Source organism: Manis javanica, chromosome 7, assembly GCF_040802235.1.
Source record: "Manis javanica isolate MJ-LG chromosome 7, MJ_LKY, whole genome shotgun sequence".
Taxonomy (NCBI): domain Eukaryota; kingdom Metazoa; phylum Chordata; class Mammalia; order Pholidota; family Manidae; genus Manis; species Manis javanica.
In genome coordinates, this window is record NC_133162.1 from 117,150,661 (window position 1) to 117,169,762 (window position 19,102).

Genomic DNA, 19,102 nt, shown 5'->3' on the forward strand with positions numbered 1-19,102 from the left:
CGAGATACCTAATTTGCAAAATTGCTCTCCAAACTAAGTACTTACACATATTTACACTACCGGGAACAATAAATTTTAATAGTCACAGAAACCATACCATCAGGCATATACTTTGAAACCCACAAGACTGCAAGAAAAAAAAAAAAAAAGACTTGTAGTATTTAACCGTAAAGTGTAAATTGTACCATTTTCTAGTTACTGGAGAGGTTAAACATCTTTGCATATTCTAGGTCACGTGGGATTCTATACTGGTGGATTGCTTGCTCATATTCTTAGCTCATTCCTTTACTGATTATTGTAGAAGCTCTTTGCTTTTGCTGGCGGTATCCTCTGGTGTCCAGTCATTTAAAAACTCAATGTAATTCATTCTATCCATCTTTTCTTTTATGGTTTGTGATTTGTACATCTTCTCTAGGAAATTTTCCCTACCTTAAGATTACAAATATATTCCCTTATAGTTTTCTTCTAAATTTTTCAAAGTTTATCTATCTAGGATTTACTTTACAGAATGCAATAAGGATTTTGTTCTATGTGTATGACTCCTACTTTTGTTGAAAAATTATCCAAACTCTATTTAATCTCACTCAAGACTTTTCCTCTTCTTCTTAATTTCTACCAATTCTAAAACTTTCTTATACAAGAAAAATCAAAACAAAATCAAGCCATTACCCTGAATTAAAAATGGAACTGGCAAAACAATGATTGTTCATGTCGACAATTTTAAGACAGAGATATTTTCCCATAATAATGACAGGTGTGGGTACATGTATATATATATGTATCCTTTATATACAGTAAGTTAATAAAGTCTATTGTTGGTACATACATAATTAAAAATGTCACTGTGAAAACCCTTAGTCCCTAAATTTCTTTATGATAGACAACTGTTGCTGAAAATGGTAGTATGCTTTTGATGCATGGGAGGAGTATGTGCTAATGAGAGGGAAAGTATATAGGGAAGAAAAAAATCTTAAATGGTGGTAAAGTAACTATGTTATTTGGTGCATGTGCTATTCAATATGATACCCATTATTATGAATGAAAGTAACCAAGAAGAAATTCATGAAACCAGAAGTATTTTCTCTGTGAAAGTATTTGCCACAGATAATTTTCTACATCAAATACTCTTTGAAGGAAGAGCTTTAATTTTCACAATTAAGTACCCTTTTACTGATACTGTTTAAGCTTAAGGTATAATTACTTGGTGAAAGATCATGATCCGGTGGGATTTACCCCAGGTATGCAAAGCTAGCTCACCATTCAAAAATCAAGCAATGTAATCCTGCATTATCAATTAAGATAAAAAAAAATTACATCATATCCATTTAACAGAATAAACATTTGACAAAGCCCAATACCCACTCATAAAAACTCAGCAAGTTAGGAATAGATGGGAATTACACCTTGACTTGATAATGAATAAGTATAAAAAACCTACAATGTACATCACATTTAATGGTGAAGAATGAATCATAAGATTGGGCACAAGGTAAGGATATCCACCCCCACCACTCATTCAACAGTGTGAGAAGTTCTAACCATTGTAATAAGACAAGAAAAAGAAACCAAAGATATACATTTTGGAAAGAAAAAAATAAAACTCTATTTTCAGATGACATGATTAACTACATTGAAAATCTCAAGGAAATCTATAATGAAGCTCCTAGAATAAATGAATTCAGCAAGGTTGCCGAATACAACATCAACACACAACAATCAATCACATTTCTATATATTAACAAGCAGCATGCTGAAATCAAAATTAAAAACAAAATATCATTTACAATTGTTCCAAAAGAAATTAAATACTCAGGTATAGAATTTAAATATGTACAGGGTCTTTGTGATGAAAATTTTAAAATGATGATGAAACAAATCAAAAAACTAAGAAAAGGAGTGATGTACCATGTTCGGTGATTGGAAAACTCAATGCAGTAAACATGTTAATTCTCCCAAAATTTATTTATTTAGGTTTAATAAATTCCCATCAGAACATAATTACCTGGTGAAAGAAAATGAGTGATAAAAATAAAATACAAACCAAAAGCATGTGCAATGATCTCAAGCTTTTGCTGACACTGAAATGCTTTTGAAGTACTTCTTGCACACTTCTATCTTCTGCGAGACACTAGAGGGGAGAAAAAACAAAACAGAATTAAGAAATAATGCAGTTTAAAACCTAAATATAACCTTGTGCCTCACTGGCTGGTGTACCTCATTAAGTCTATCTTGAAACATGATCAAATGCAGCACAAAATGTAACAGAGAAGTTACTCTACTTGGAAAAACAAGGTAAAGTATTACAAAGAATGCTTTATTTGTATGAGGCAATAGGCTAAATAGAGGAAAGAGCATTTCAGATACAGTGAACAGCATGAGCAATGTTGGAAGACTGTGGCATACTACCAGAAGATAAGTAGTCAAGTAATCCTGAGTTTCAGTTATTAGTAAAGTGATTGTATGGAAAGACAAAGGCAATTGGAATTATCCACAAAGAAACAAAGAGGGTCTGAATTAATAGAGTAGTGTAAAGACAAGAGAGAATTAAGACGTTTACAGAAAACATGTCTCATGGAGAATCAGCTGGTAGGGAGTGGAGGAGGAAGAGTTAGAGAAGGTGGAAGAAAAAAGTCAGAGATGACACTATGGGGGACAGAATATACCAGGAGAGAAAAATGCAGTGTGGTCAAGAAGTGAAACTTGGATTGTAATATTTAAGAATTAAATGGAAAAAGAGAAGCAAAGTAAGAAACTGAGAAACACACTGAACACTGGAAGAAAATCCAAGAAAGAACAATGAAACCAAGGGAAGAGAACTTCAAGAGGAAATGGTGATCAACAATGTAAACTATTTTTTTATAATTTTATTTAGATATATTTTGACAAGAAACTAATGGCTTTGGAAATACAGAGGTCAATAGGGCCCTTTGAGAAAGCACTGTCTGAAAGAGGTAAGTGACTGCAGTGAATGAGGATTAATGAAATGTGAGGTATAGTTGCAACTGAAGAAAAGATTAGATAAGAGGAAAATAATTCAGAGTTGGCAGAACCAAGAAAGGCTTTGGGAAAACTGACATAAGTTTTTAAAAACCATCTGCAAGGATAAAGACTCTTTTTCCTTAAAAAAATAAGTAAAAGCCTACAAAACAAAGTAACTTTTGGAGCTAAAACTGTTCTAGTCTACTGGAATGAAGTTTTATGATCTGAATAAATACCTTATCCTAGCGAAGAGTCCCCATTCCCTTGCTATTATTTTTACTTTTCTCTTTCTATTTTAAAAAACTTGTTACTACACATTTCTTTTTATCATGAACAGGATTCAATACCCTTTGGAAGTACACAGATGAACATACGATAATAAAAGTAAAGAAACATAAATAGAAAACTTCTGGATACAAATTGTGACCCTAGCTTTTGCAATCTGACTCTTATCAAATTACTTAACAAAGTTGATGTATTAAATCAAAGAATTTACGAAAACTAAAGAAAATCACCTGGAAAAAATACTGATGAAAAAATTTCCTGTGCAAGAATTCAGTTATTTTTAAAGTAGAATGCTTTCTTTTATATGATGCTTCAAAGGGTTATTTTCTTTATTCTGCCTTTCTGTTTATCTCTATATTTTTGAGGTTTGAGTCCAACTCTCCATCTTTCTGAAATCTATCACCTTCTTGCTCCCATTATTAATCAGCAGTTTTAGAAAGTCTACGAGACCTGTACTGTATGTGAGCTATTAAAAAAAAATCCTTATTTTATTTTTAATTTCACCTTGATTCAAACACAAACTACCTGAGGATGAGCTTCATCAAAAAACCAGTTATTGGACACCTAGTATATTTAACTAATTATGACAGTCATTGAAGATACCTGATCTTGGGTTTTGAAACATGACTGAATTTCTTGTCACTTTTAATTGAAAACTCCCTTATGGTTGGCTCAGGAAATAATGTAAAGAAATAGAGAGAGACTGACTGACTGACACCACCCCTTATCAGAACATGGGGGAAATTCCAGAAATAAAAGAAGACCTCCCATTACTCAGGGAAGCTGATATATTTCCTTCTTACTGATAACACATGAGCAGCAGTTGGAGAAGCAAATTCTTATTGTGCTGACTGCAGTTTGCTTGGCCACTGTTCTCTTTGTCTAAGCAGTGTGTAACAGAATCACACTGGTACCTCAGGACTTGTGCTGCTCCAGGGATAACTCAGTGGCAGCAGTATGTGTACTAAATCTCCCAGTTAGTTCCCGTTAAACCTTCTCATCTTCTGCTAATTAAACAGGGAAGGTTAAGGAACTGGTAAATTTTCCTTGAACTTAGCTATGGTACTTTTGGGGAATTTCCTTTGAAGAAAAATAGCTATAGTCCTTTTAAACGCTCTTCTGTGTTGTGATTTCTCTTATAGTGCCAGGCTGAGATGGTGTTTACTTACTTACTAATGTGACTCATTTGGATTAGGGCTAAAACAAACATTCAATTAAGGCAGGAAGTCCAGGTTCAACCCTATCCTAAAGGTATTTCTTGGATGAGATTCCATAGGTAACCTGTTGTCTATACCACTGCTTTTGATTTAACCTCAGAATTAGAAAAAACTGCTGGATAGTCAGCACTGAGAGAAAGGATAGCTCCCTCAATGTAGCTTCCTACCCTTTCCTGGGCAGGGCCTCTGGCCATGGTGCTGACAGACTTTTTAAGTGAAGCTCATTTATTAGCATACCAAATGGAGGTGGCAAATGATGATGAGGATGAGGGAAGAAAATATTAGAACTATGAAACACGAAGTCCAGTGGTATCAGTTCTACCTTATTAAAGAACTGAGAAGACTGTCAAAAAGATGACAAAACATTGCCCAATTTCATTCTTAATATCTGCACCTAAATTTAGTGATGCAGGATCAGCAAAAAAGATCCACAAACCTAAGAGTTAGTCATTCTACTACCATGGTTACCATATTCTAAGTCACCCAGAATTATGCTTCACCAGTAACTCCCATCATGTACTACATTATATACTTACTCTGAAATGCTCAAGAATGTAATTATAGCTGGAAAGGACAGAAGGATGGATGGCACAGTACAACGTGGGCTATATAGTCATCTTGGGAAAGAAAGTGAGCAGGTATAGAAATAACGAAAGCTCTGGGAAAGCACAGCATTTAAATACTATGAAAGACTGAACCTGAATCTCAAAGCAATCAGAAAAAAACACTGTTGCAACAAGACAGTAAGTTCAGGAACTCTAGAAGGTAACGATCTGGAGGCACAGAAAAGTGGGTTCAGAGGCCAAAGATTCAGAACTCTGATCCACTCCAGACCCAGGTAAGGGAAAGAACAATGTGAGATCAGCAACTGTAAAGTGCTCCTAAAGAATGTAATCTTGTAATTAGATATATCACTGAAGCAACTTGCCTGCATTAACAAGCATCTAAGTCCCAGGAAAGATTAATTTGAGGAGGGTGGAAGCAGAAGAGAGAAACCATACCTAATTGTATCATAGCACAATATCTGAAATTTAAGGATAAAGTCAACCATTTTTACATATAATTCTGCAGTTATATTAGAAAACATAACATGGAATTTATTAGAATAAAATAAAAAGGTAAACCAAATGATAATGTGTATAATTTGAACCCTTTATGTAAAAACAAAAGTTTAGTGTATATAAGGTCTGAAATGCTGCAAATCAAATAATTGTTCTTCAGTAAAAGGGAAGATGGGCATGGGTATAAGAGACACTTCCACCTTCTACCATGTATTCTTACACCCTGATTAAATTTTGTTCAATACTTTTTATTTTATAAAATGAAGTGTCAAAATTAATAGTGCTTACACGAGCACACTATATGTTATAATCAAAACAAGAAATCCAGTTTCAGTAATGCAAGGTAAGTTCTGGAAATGTAATGTTATACTGACTATGGTTAGCAATACAGTAGGGTACACTTGAAATTTGCTTAGAGGATAGATATTATATGTTCTCACCACAAGATTAAAGAAGAAAATGGTACCTATGTGAGGTGATGGATAAATTAAATAGATTAATTGTGGCATTTCACAATACATATGTATATCAAAACATCAAATTGCACACCTTAAATATGTACAACTTTTGTCAATTACTCCTGAACAAAGATCAGAAAAAAACAAGAATCATTGAGAAAAAAACTGCAAAATTCTTTTAAGATTAAAATCATTACTGATTTACATAAAACAATAATTCTTAAAAGCCAGTGAATACAGATTATGTAACTCTAATTATCCAGAGAGCGAATTATTCTCACTCATACATTTGTAATATTACAGACCAATTTTTCCCTATTCTTTCAAAACTAAGGACTCTGTATTATTTTACACTTTCACAGGACCCATATTTTAAAAAATTCTACCATAAAGGATTTATTCAGCAATATTGTTTTCAATGTCATTAAACACACACATACACATACACATACACATATACACACACACACACCCTCTCCCCCTTCTCCCTGCCAACTGAAATATCTTGTCAGTACTAAGACAAACTGATGCCAGTATATTGAGTTGTACAAAGTTCTAACAAAGGCCTTTACAAGTTAGGGTGTTCAACTTAAACAGAGGTAAATTTACAGAGTTTGTAAGGTTTAGCAAATCTTTAAGACAACATGTAAATGTGCCTTTATAGTAAGTCTCTCAGGGCTCCAGGGACTACAAAATAGAATTCACCAAAGTAGGTCATATAACCAGAGGTGCCAGTCTGGACTATGAGATTAAAAGCTGAAGTTGTTTGAGAATTGGGAAAAAAAACCCCACATTGCATAGGTAGGTGTGAACCATTAAGCTAATAGATTACTAAGCTTGTCAAATAAAGAAAATAAATTTTTTAAGATAGAAATTCATGAAAAATAATCTAAGATTTTTAACAAAACCAAAATTTCATTTAAGTTCTTTGGGAGAAAAAATTTAGAAGATACGGCATTTCAATTGCCTTTTAAAAGAAGAAAATACACACACAAAAGTATATAATTTGTATTACTTCAATTTTATGCTAGAGTAACATAAAAACTTTTGTGCTAAATGGTATAGCTGTTGACATGTAAATTACTTTAACATTATTGCCTTTGTTCCAGGTTACCTGAACATTCTCATTCCACCTCTCAGCAAAAAACTCGTCTGGAAATTCTGCAGGTAGAGATAATTGTTCTTTAAATATTTTAAGGTACTGTTGAAAACCAAATGAATTCATTAAATGTATCTGCCGGTGAGAAAATCGTGACTTCACTCTCTTTTCTAAGAGTTCCAAAATATCCTTAAAAACAAACAAAAATCCCTATGAGAATGCATGTTTTCTAAAAACAAACAAACAAAAACAGTCAATGATAGAGGTTTAAGTATTTAAAGTATCACCTGCAATTAGCAATGCTTATCCTATAATATATAATTAAGTATTAAAAAAAAAAATTCTGCAAGCCTCTAAAAGCTCAAATTATATTACAGGGCAGTACAAATTACTCCCTTGATCTAGTTAGGGTTACAAGTCTTCTTTAATTATTCCCTTCTAAGCATTTGTAGGTCTGGTGATGTCAAGTCTTTTTTCCTGCCATGTTATTCTCAGCTAATCTTTACTATTCTAAGACATACAGTAATTGTTAAAAAAATTTAAAGAATAGTTATCTACCACAGTAACATCAAGAGTTTCAATAAGGAATTTCATATATTCTATGAATTCAGATAAAAAATTAAGATAATAAAATGTATTAAGATTTATTACATTCATGAAAAATTAAACAACTTCACTGTTTAAAGTAACAAAGTCTCTAGAAGCAGCATGGGTGGCGGAGAAGAGTTCAGTTCACTAAACTACCTGCCTACATACTTAAGTTAGAGACATGCTGGAGTACAGGGACACACTGTAGAGGCGGAAACTGGCAGGAACATAGCATGCCATTGTAAGTCATTCCATCTTTTGGTCTTTTTATACTGATATTTTAGAAACTGTTTATATTTGTGCTATTTTTTCCTAAGAAGAAGTTAGGAATCAAATTTGCTGTCAATTTTTGTAATAAAAGTGATTAAGCAAAAAAAGAAGCTGCTGTGGTGTAAGGACCAGAAATATGGATTTTAAATCACCCAGATGATTTTCATAATAACAATGTTATAAAAGAAAGAATTCAAGAGGTCAAAATGGGATCATGGTTTGGGAAGGAAGGCAGAAAAGACTAATAGCTGGAGGCTAGATATAAATTGGGGAGAAGATGAATAAAAACCTGGAATTTTTTATAGGTTAAAGAAAAATACAGTGCCAGTGTAAGATAATTAGAAGAAAGTTTAGTTCAGGGACAGGGAGAGTACACATTTATTTTCTATTAAAGAACAGTTCTCCATTACTCATATAGATAGGTGACTGAAAGGTAGTATAAGCAACACTCTATGCAACCAGTAATAAAATCCTGAACATGACAATGGAAAGAGATGGAAGCAAAAGATATTTTAGTGGTGGGCAATAATGGCAGAAGTTGGCAATGTGGCAAGAAGTGGAATAGTAAAAACAAGAATTACTTCCACAGGGAAGAGGTTGTTTGCTGGCAAAATCACTAATTTCTATCCATCATTTTTCTTTTTCCCTATAAACATGGACAGAGAGTTGGAGAACTAAACATACAGAATAAAATTATACATACAGAATAAAAAAGAGCCTCTGACAACACTACTAAGGAAGCTACTGACCTTTTCATTGGTCCTTCATTGTGTTATTAACATTTACCACTGCCACTTCCACTCAAAGAAAGGTTTTTTTCGCATGAAGTAGGGGCTCCTTACCCTTGTGATGTAGGCTGCTGCTTTTGGTAAGGAGGAATAAAGATATTTGGAGAACCAGCCAGATGTTAGGGAAGGTTATTTGAAAGCATACATCGTAAGCTCTAGAGCACTAAGGAGGGAAGACAAAGAAAGACACTCCACAGAAAATCAGAACTGGAAGGAGGATTGTTGAAGAATGACTTGAAGAATTTCACTTTTCTAAAAAAAGGGTAGAGCTGTAAGAAAGAAGAATAAGTGGGCCTGACATAAGCCTACAAAAAAGGTGAAGGGAAAAGATGAAAGATGCAGATACATGGCAGCCATACGATGAGAAGAGAAATGACTCTTAAATACCAGTTTTACCTGAACTCAATAAGGAAGTTCATACTATGTGAATGAAAGAAGGTAAACATAATAAGCTGTTTGAAGGTGTACAACGAACAGAGTCTTCACAAAGTAATGTGATAGTGACATTAAGACTATGGTTAAAATCATTCTAAAATCCCCAAAGAAGCAAAAAGCCCCTAGTGACCGTGGCACTTGATGAAATAATTCCTCCCATGTACTTACAGAGTTGGGATAGTATCATTTTGATTGATTCCAGGCATTTTCAAAATACAGAAAGAACTTTAAATGTGAAAGTAGAAACCACTAATCATTTTTATTAAAATGGTGGTGAGATTATTTAACTACTCTTGCTAATGTAGAAGTTATTTGTATTAGCATAATCTGACTTCACATTTTCTATGTGGAGGGAGATATTTCAGCGGAGGGAGGGAGGTATACTTTATGAACATGTGTGGTCATTGTTTTCCGCAGTCTTGAGTTGTTGGAAAGCAGGATAAATGCACAAGCCACTGGTGAAACACATTTTCAAAAGACCTAATATAATGACCTGCATGAGTGATTACGTCAGTAACTGAGCTTTAATATCTGAAATATTATAATCCATTTTTTAATAGAAAGAAAGACTTACCAATCTACATGTAAGACCAATAACTGCTATTGGATTCTGTGCAGACTGAGAAATGTCAAAAAGATTATAAAGCAGTGTTTGGTTTTTATGATGAGCAAAAAGATCAAATTCATCTAATATGAAGATCACTGGACAACTACTAGTCCGGTCACCTAAGATAGAATAAAAGTTTTATATTAAGCAATTATATCAACCTTTCTTAAATTTCCAAACTATTCGCATTTCAGTTTTTAAAACTCAATTCAACATATACTGATAATCTACTTTGGGTAGGGTACTTAGCAATGCATGTACCTCTATTCAACAAAAAAGTTATTCACAGAACAAAATAGCTCTCTATTGCCCTCAAGTAGTTCACAGTGTTATTACCAGACTCTAGTAGTTTACTGATAAAAAAATCAAGAAAATCATTTAAATGACTGGAGACTGTTTTTAAAAAATATGTAAACAATTCTATCATCAAAACATTGACAAAGATCTTGTTACACCTATACAACCAAAACACTTTGGGATAAATCATTAAGAGTCACTAATTTATGAACAAAACTATTGCTTCAAAAGAGACCTGTTTAGGTAGTAAAAATGCAAAATATATCTTCCTACAGAAATAATTTTTATAAACAATGGTTAGACTGTGAAGTTCAACCAAAACTACTTTAACTCCTTCTAAAAACAGTTTTAACATTTTGACACAGAAAAAAGTTTAACAGGACTCTGTGGATTCATTTTTCTCACAGCAACAATGCAAACTACCTTAGCAGAAAAATCACTACTACCTTAAGGTTTACGGTTTTATATTTGCATAAACAAGTGAAAAGAATATATGGTAAGGTGGCAATTACTCCAACAGATAATAAAACATATAGACTAACCTAAATGGCATACAAACCAAAGGGACTACTGAAAAGTCTAGAAATGGACCAACATAATATAGAAATTAGTATTTGGCAAATTAAAGTAGTACCTATCAACTGGAAAACAAGTTTATTCCAAGTCAGATCTCACTTAATATCTTTCCAAAATAAATTCCAAATTATGAATTATGTATTAAGTAAAAAAATTAGTGAACACCTTCAAAATTTGAAGAAAAAATTTTGACCACGTAAAAAATTTTAAATTTCTGTTTAACAGCAAAGTCCAAACCAAATTTAAGAAAAAAGAAAGTGCAAGACTTCTCATTAATAAGTACAAGATAAATAACCACCAAAATAAGAACTAACAGGAAATACCTAAGCCAGAAAATATCAGTGGCCAATAAAAATATGAGATGATAAGCATCATGGCTACCAAAATTATACAAATTAAACTAAGAGATGGAATTTTTTTCTATGAGGCAAACATGAAAATTAGTAACTGTCCTTGAGGTTGTGAAGAAAAAGATACTCTTAAATAAGTTAAGAAAACGGACTTTTCTAGGGTAGTTTGGTGATGTTTACTATTTTAAATGTGGTACCTTTTAATCCAGAATTCTATTCAATGAAATTTACCCAACAAAATACCTGGATGATCATCTAAGCATTTCTTCCTAAACATACATTAGAAATAAATGTCCTAGTTAGTGATTAGTAAGTTATGATTTACTGTATCTGTAATTTTTATTTATGAAACAACATATGAGAAGCATAAAAATGATGATACAGGTTATAATTTACTGACATGGAAAGATGCTTACAATATACTGTTAGTAAGTGAAGAGATGTAGATTACACAATATGGAAAATTATTTTACTTTTATAAAAATTATGTCCATCTATATCAATACATTTTGGTGAATAAAGATAGGAAAACATAATTGAGATACTCATTACTACAGTGGTGGGGTTACAGTGATCATTATTTTATTCTTTTTTGTATTTATTTTATTAGGGTTTTCTTTTTGTAAAAGCATGTAGTAAACCTTAATATTCAGAGGGAAAATAGAGCTAAACAAATATCTTTTAATACTGTTAAATATACCAATATTTACCTTTCTTTAAAGCTTCCAGAAGAAACGAAAGGTTTTCAGCAAAGCTTCCCTAAACAACAAAGAGAGATACTATGATTATAACTTTAGTAAAATAATGAACAAAAGAGCACTAAGTAACTTAGACATTATAGTAATATAGACACTGTGTATCTAACTTTCCTAGTAAATTAGTTGTTGGCCAGACTTTCAGTTGAGCATCCCTATGCTTACAATCTAACTTTAAATATAAATGCATTCATGGTATAGCACTGAAATTTGCATTACTATGCCATGTTCATAATGTTAGTTACAGGAAGAAACCCGTAAAATTTGTAAAAATGTTAACTTTATTTAAAGGTAGTTTTTAAGAGTTATATTCTAAACAGTCAGATAACTAGATATGCATTACACATTTTATCTTCAAACATATCAGACTCTTTAGTACCACTAAAAAAAAATGACCATGAATATAAATGAGATTCAAAAGGAAAAAGTAGAAATTCTCCTCAAATATTCCATACTATGATAGTATTTCTCTGTTCAAATACATATGATAGAATTTGTATACATCAGTATCAAATTTCATTATGTTAGTTACTTAACCTAAACATTTTTGGATGCAACTTGAATATTCTAGATGGAAATTAATAGAGTAGCGGATGAAGATATTATCCAGATATTCCAGCTTCCCTGCTGAAATATTTTTGCATTAAAGTCATTAATTTTTACTTGATTAATATTTTTAATTTAAATAAAACCAACTTTAAATTTGAGATGTAAAGAAGGAAAGAAACCCGTTTGTTTCCCAATTGAGAACTGATATAAAATAACATAATAGGCTTTTAAGAGCTTCTAGGTATTTTGTGATGATAATATGCTGTCAAGACAATAGTATTTCAATACTATTTCCAAGGTAGGCAGAACAAGAGGTATTTACTATAACATAAATAAAGGTTTAAAGAAAATCTATTGGAAAATCAGAGGTCAAAGTTACTCAACGACTGCTTGTCTTTTTTTTCTTTAAACACTATTTACCTAACATTAAGTTTAAGTATATACTACTTACATAAACACATATGCACATTAAAGAATGTACTATGTAAGTATGTACTACATAAATATACATATCTGTGTGTGTGTGTGTGTGTGTATAAAAATATACAAGTTTGCTCTAAATGTATCAGAACAGAAAGACTCTGGGCTGAGTTAAATGACTAAGGTTCTTAATGCCCAGTCTTTAGTCAAGTTAATTATGCTCTCTGACATTCATGTGCTTAATCAATGAAGAAATTAATATTAATAATCTCTATATGTGAGTATTAGGACTTTGCTGATGACTAGGATATTAAACAACTGTTGTCTTTCATTATTTCATATGGATCCAATGTAAATAGGTCTACTTAGTAAAGTTAGGAACAATAATCCCCATCAGTTGGAAATTAAAAGACCAACTGAGCCTGTGTAATAGTAACTCTTCTTGACCAAGTAGCCCACTATTTTCAACATTTGAGTCTGAACAGAAGGTAGAACATTAGATTTATAGAAGGGTATTTTGAACCGGCACTTCGAAGACCTGAAGACAACGGAAAGGTAATATGTGATAGGCTCTAAATATAGGTAATTAATAATGAATGAAACTACTAAATGCTAGGAGGCTTAACACAACTATGGCTGCATCACTGCAGTAAAGAGCACACAGTTTAGAGATTAGAATGACAGCACTGCATGATCACCAATGACCAGACAATGAATTTGGGATGTATATAACCCACTTCAATTACAAAAGTATTATAAGGATGAATCACTTGATCATGAAAATTCAGGCAGCAGCAAATAAAGCTAATCATGTTTCCTTTGAGCCCTATAAATCAAGTGATAGGTACAAATGAAAACTCCAAACATTTCTAATCAGTTTCTTTTGAGTTACTGATGTCACTGTCTGGCAATTCCAAGGTGTTACAGTAAGTTATGGATTATTTCTGAAAACATTTTAATGGTAAGAGATAGCTGACATCTGTACAGGAATTACCAATGCAATATTATTTTTTCCTAACAGAAATAATATTTCCTTTTGTTTTTAGAACAAATCTGTTAAGTATAGTAAGGTAATGTCATTTAACAGATGAGGAATCTGAAATTCAGAAATATTCGCCAGCCATGGTCACAAGGTAGTCAGTGGTTTTAAGGAAAGACTCAAATCCACTTTTCATTAAGCTTCAAATTTAGCACATTTTGCACTATTCCCACGCTACCCCAAATCTATGAAGACTAGAAATAGACTGTAGTATTTCAAAAAAAAAATTAATCTATTTCCAAGGATAGAAAATCAGAATAGCTTACAGACAGAGAAACAAATTCAGATAATATCTACATAAACCTGGATTTCTTAGCTATTGTATAGCTGGGCTAGTACAGTCTACTTAAAAACAAAATCTAAACATAAAGATTTGGTGAATAAATGCATCCTAGTACATTATACTTTTTATAAGAACCCTCCTTACACTTCTCAAAATATAAAAATATATCTATGCTGTACAGACTTTACTTTGAAGCGTATTTAATAAAAGAATGGAAATGATACTTACAAAAACTTTATCTCCAACTACATTTTCCAGATTTAATTGCCTTGTTATTTCCTTTAGGGCAATTTTATCATTTATCTGTAGCAGTCCTGAAGTAAAGTCATTTAAAAGTATTTAATTAAAATGAAATATGTAGTTGATATAGTATATATTATTTTCCAGTCCAGCAAATTTTCTAATGCTTTTTAAGTTTAACTAGAAAAAAAAAAAGTCAAAGCCCTTAGTTTACATTATTTCCTTTTTAAAACTCAGCAATAAAGAAAATTGGTAGACTCAAGGAACCATCTCCCTTGGGGTTAGTATTATTTAAAAAAAAGAAAAAGACAAAAACATGAGTCTTGTAAGCCTTCATTATTTGTTTTGTTTTGTTTTTAAAAATACTGTGTATGGTGTACTAAAGTAAAAGTTGTTAAACATGGATCTAGTTTTTAAAATACAATTGTTAATCCAGATTTAAAACATAATAGTGAATTAAGTTTTACAATATAAAAGGCTCACATAATTTATATCATTTCCAAAGCAAAATGATGATATACTTACCATTTAGGTGAACTTGTAATATATTTTCAGTCACTTCTTCTACTTTCACTAGTTCTTTCAAAGCATGGTCTATTAACTAAATAATATTGAAAAGTTTATAAAATATTTAATAGGTAAAAGATGATGAGCCCATGTTCTTTTTTAAACCACGAATAAAAGGAACAGAATATAAACAAATTGCTACTTTAAACAAACAAATAAGCAGATTCTTCACAGATTAAAAGGTTTAACTAGGGCATCTAATGTCTGGCTCTTCTTGGGATGCTGAGCTAGGACTGCTGCCATATACTCTGAATCATCAACCCAAATTCTAATAAATGTTTAGAAACAACCCTTAAGTTTTTAAAGAAATATTCTCTGTAAGTCACATAAAACTATGGCTGCTTAAGAACTTTATGTCTCAGTCAGTTTATTATATATGTCTAGCATTAATACATACTGAAATCAGTTAAAAGTTACTGAAAAATATGTATGAACAATGCAAAATGATTATATTTTAAAAGTCTACTCCCAGCATACTAACTTCTACGACATACTGTGAATTACTGTGGATGTTATCATGAAATGAAAATTGAAAAAGAAAGAAACGGTAAGAGTTTAAGCTGAAAAAGAGATGTTCCTTCTGTTAGTTGCTAGATACAGTAGTCACCTCTTATCTACTATTTTGCTATCGATAGTTTCAGTTACCCAAGGTCAACTGCAGTATGGAAGCAGATAGTCCTCCTCCTGATGTATCATTAGAAGATCATTAGTAGCCTAACACTTCATCACAATACTTCCATCATTCTCCTCACTTCATCTCCTCACATAGGCATCTCATCATCTCTCATCATTATAAGACAAAAAGAGTGAGTATAGTACTATTACATACTTTCAGAGAGACAGAAAAATCACGTAACTTTTATTACAGTATATTTTTATAATTGTTCTATTTTATTATTAGTTTTATTGTTAGTCTCTTACTGTGCCTAATTTATGAATTAAACTTTATCATAGGTAAGTATGTATGTATAGGAAAAAAACAGCATATATAGGGTTTGGTACTACCGTAGTTTCAGGCATCTACTGGGGGCCTTAGAATATATCCCCTATAGGTAAGGGGGGAATACTATATACAGAGAAAGTCCTTATTAAAGAAACTTAGAGCTTACAATGAAAAAATTATTACTACTACTAATATAATAACTACTTCTAAAAATATATTCAGAAAGAATTATACCACCATAAACTATTCAACTATAAAGCTTCACATTTTTATAATTACAGGTTTTTATGCCACTTAGCCACATTTTTTTACATTTTTTTGATTTTTGATATCACTCCTATATTGCAATATCACACATACTTCTTCATATTAATATTGCATAATTTTTTAAAATTTGAAAATAAATAGAATTAAGAAAAGCCAAAAGGTTTTTTAAAAAGGAAGAGATATGATGGAGGCCTATTTCTTCTAATATTAAAATAGAAGAATATTATCACAAAATATCCATGAAAATAGACTATATAGAAAAAAGGAGACTGGTAAAGATGCCATCAAAATTTAGTGAGAAAAAAAGGATTATTCAACAAAGACACAGGGATAACTGGTAAACTACTATAAAAAACAATACTATCTGTATTTACAATATTCTATTTGTTACTAAAACATCTTAGTACAATAGGAAAAAGCAATTATCTTCATTTAAAAGTAACTGGATTTTACAAGAGGATATCAAACATACTAGCTATTACTGATATTTATATGGCTTTTAAAAGCATATTCTAACCGCAGATTATAGGTAATCTAGGTCTTTAAAAGGGGAGAGTCTCAAAATAACAACTGTCATGAGTAAAACCCCAGCTGAGAACTAACATTCTTTACAGAGAACTGTTAGAAGATGAGATGGTATTTCGCTACCTTTGGATCAAGAAAGACCCTATCACAAGAGTCATATGCAGATGATACAAACTTGTTCTTTCAAAATATGGCCTTTGCTATCTTTTCTTACATTCTTGCCTCCACCTCTTGATATCTTACTTACATAACATTTATGTTTCCCTGCTTTTGATTTTACGTTTGATGAATTGTTGGAAACATTTCAATGTCTTTGTGGAAAGTAATTGGGTTAATAATACCTTCATTTTATATAACAGATTTACAGCACTCCTTCCACTGAATTTACTTTAAATATCAAGTTATTATGATTTGCCTAGGTCAGCTCACAACTCTTTTATGGGGTGTATGTGTGTGTGGTCTGAAACAGTAATTTGAATGTATTAGCAAGTATGTTTTCAAATAATTCCAGTTCTAATTTGGATATATCTTAAATTTACTATTAATTTCTAGGTAATCAATCATGTAAAGTTACTTTTTTCATGGATACAATATCATCTTCTCAAATATTTCAAACTATATTATATAGTAAATAAACTTAGTTGATTATTAATGATACATTAACTAGCAAAACCAACCTGACTACCTGTTTCCACATTCTTCGTAGCTAAAAATTAATTTTTTAAACATACCAGCATAATTCACTTAGAAATATCAGCAACCAGGGATTTTAATACTTACGTATTATTTAACACTTATATATGTCCCAAACACTTTAAAATACACAAGATTCAACAATTTGCGACTAGAAGAAATATCCTGTTTAACAACTTAACAAATTTGCCTACAGTAATTTCTGTATAAAAGAGAATTTTCCAGGGTCCAGTCTGTCATTTGAAATGGCACCTATTTTTTAAAAATAAAAGGTTTGAAATACAATGAACTGTATCAGTTATGTGTTATCTTTATCATTAACTATAGATTTTGAATGTATTTCAGAGAGTTTGGCTAAGAATAGTGTTTTATGTACTGTACTCTTTTGAATTCAAATTTACACATACTCATACCAGGGAGAGTTCTTATCTAAGAATAACCTATTTTCTCTCTTAGGATACTCCCACCCACAACAAATTACAAAAGTGGCACAAGTTAAACAATACTCCTCAGCTCTTTGACCACTCATTATTGGAGTATAGCAGGAATAAATTAAATTGTACTGAAATGGAATACCAAGCAGAGGATTCTTCCATATTCCAGTGAAGTCACACCAGATAAATGACTTCAAAGCATCTGAACACAGCTCTGGTTTAAGAAGTAAACAACTGAATAAACTATCAGCATGCCAAGAATATCTATTTTATTAACTGGTGAATACTATGCCATAAGGAGTTTATAATAAGATGATGTGAAAGAGAAATAAATTTCATAACATTTATACATTTCATAAATTTATTACATAATAAAATGAAAAGAACAGCAAGCTGACAAAAAAGATTATTTACTACTGAAAATGCACATTTTAAGAAGTAAGTGTTTTGAGTTATTTAAGTTAGACATATAAACAAAAGACAACGGAGTAAGATGAATGACAAGGAGCTAGAGAAGGACCGTCCAAAACCAAAATGCAGTAGCTCATTTGAAGAAGCAAACACAGAACTGATGGTGAAGAGTTACATTGGTGATACAGTAGAATGCTAAGTGAGAGGAAGAAAAAGATGAAAAGAAACACAAAAGAAATAACACAAAGAAATGGGAACAAAGGCTTAACAACTGTACGCTCTAATCCAAAGAAAGAACAAGAAATGAGAGAAATATTCAAAAATAAAAGGTCATTTTTTATTAAAGAAAGACTTTAGTTCATATAGAGAGGGTTCATACAAATATCAGTAAATTTTATGATCAATCCTTAGATGTAGCTTGTGGATAACTAATGCAATAATGCAAGAAAAGGAAATTAAAAGGTATAGATTAGAGGTAGGGAAAGAAGAAATAAAACTGCTTTGTTTGCAGTGACATAACTGTCTGTGCAGGAAATCCCAAAGAATTGACAAATACTCAATTATAGCAAGGTTGTAGGATACAAGATAATAAAAAAGTCACTTGCTTTCCTATTTATGAGCAAAACACATTTGGAATATGAAATTAAAAACATGATTCACATTAGCACCAAAAAATTTAAATTTCTAGGACATAAATCTAAAAAAATATATATATATAGGGTCTATCTGAGGAAAACCACCAAACCCTGATAAAAGACCTGAATAACGGAAAAATATCCCATGTTCATAAATGTGAAGACTCAATCTAGCTAAGAAACCAATTCTTTCCAATATGATCTACAGATGGAACATGAAATCCCACAATTAAACACAAAAATTCCCAGTATTTCATGGATATTGATAAACTGATTAGATCTAAAGTTAATATGGAAAAGCAAAGTACCCGCAATACCCAAGACAGTATTG

General features: G+C 31.6%; 1 protein-coding gene across 9 annotated transcripts in view; it reads right to left on the reverse strand.

Moving 5' to 3' along the window:
- ORC4 (origin recognition complex subunit 4) overlaps window positions 1–19,102 on the reverse strand; it is a 100,712-nt gene that overhangs the window by 8,944 nt on the left and 72,666 nt on the right. For all 9 annotated transcript variants that reach the window (XM_017651802.3, XM_037020734.2, XM_037020737.2 and 6 more), the window contains 6 exons: window positions 14,822–14,897; window positions 14,285–14,370; window positions 11,721–11,769; window positions 9,755–9,906; window positions 7,115–7,288; window positions 2,042–2,128 (listed from right to left, as the gene is read on the reverse strand). In XM_017651802.3, coding sequence (XP_017507291.3) covers window positions 2,042–2,128; window positions 7,115–7,288; window positions 9,755–9,906; window positions 11,721–11,769; window positions 14,285–14,370; window positions 14,822–14,897 — 624 coding nt within the window. The remainder of the gene's footprint in view (window positions 1–2,041; window positions 2,129–7,114; window positions 7,289–9,754; window positions 9,907–11,720; window positions 11,770–14,284; window positions 14,371–14,821; window positions 14,898–19,102) is intronic.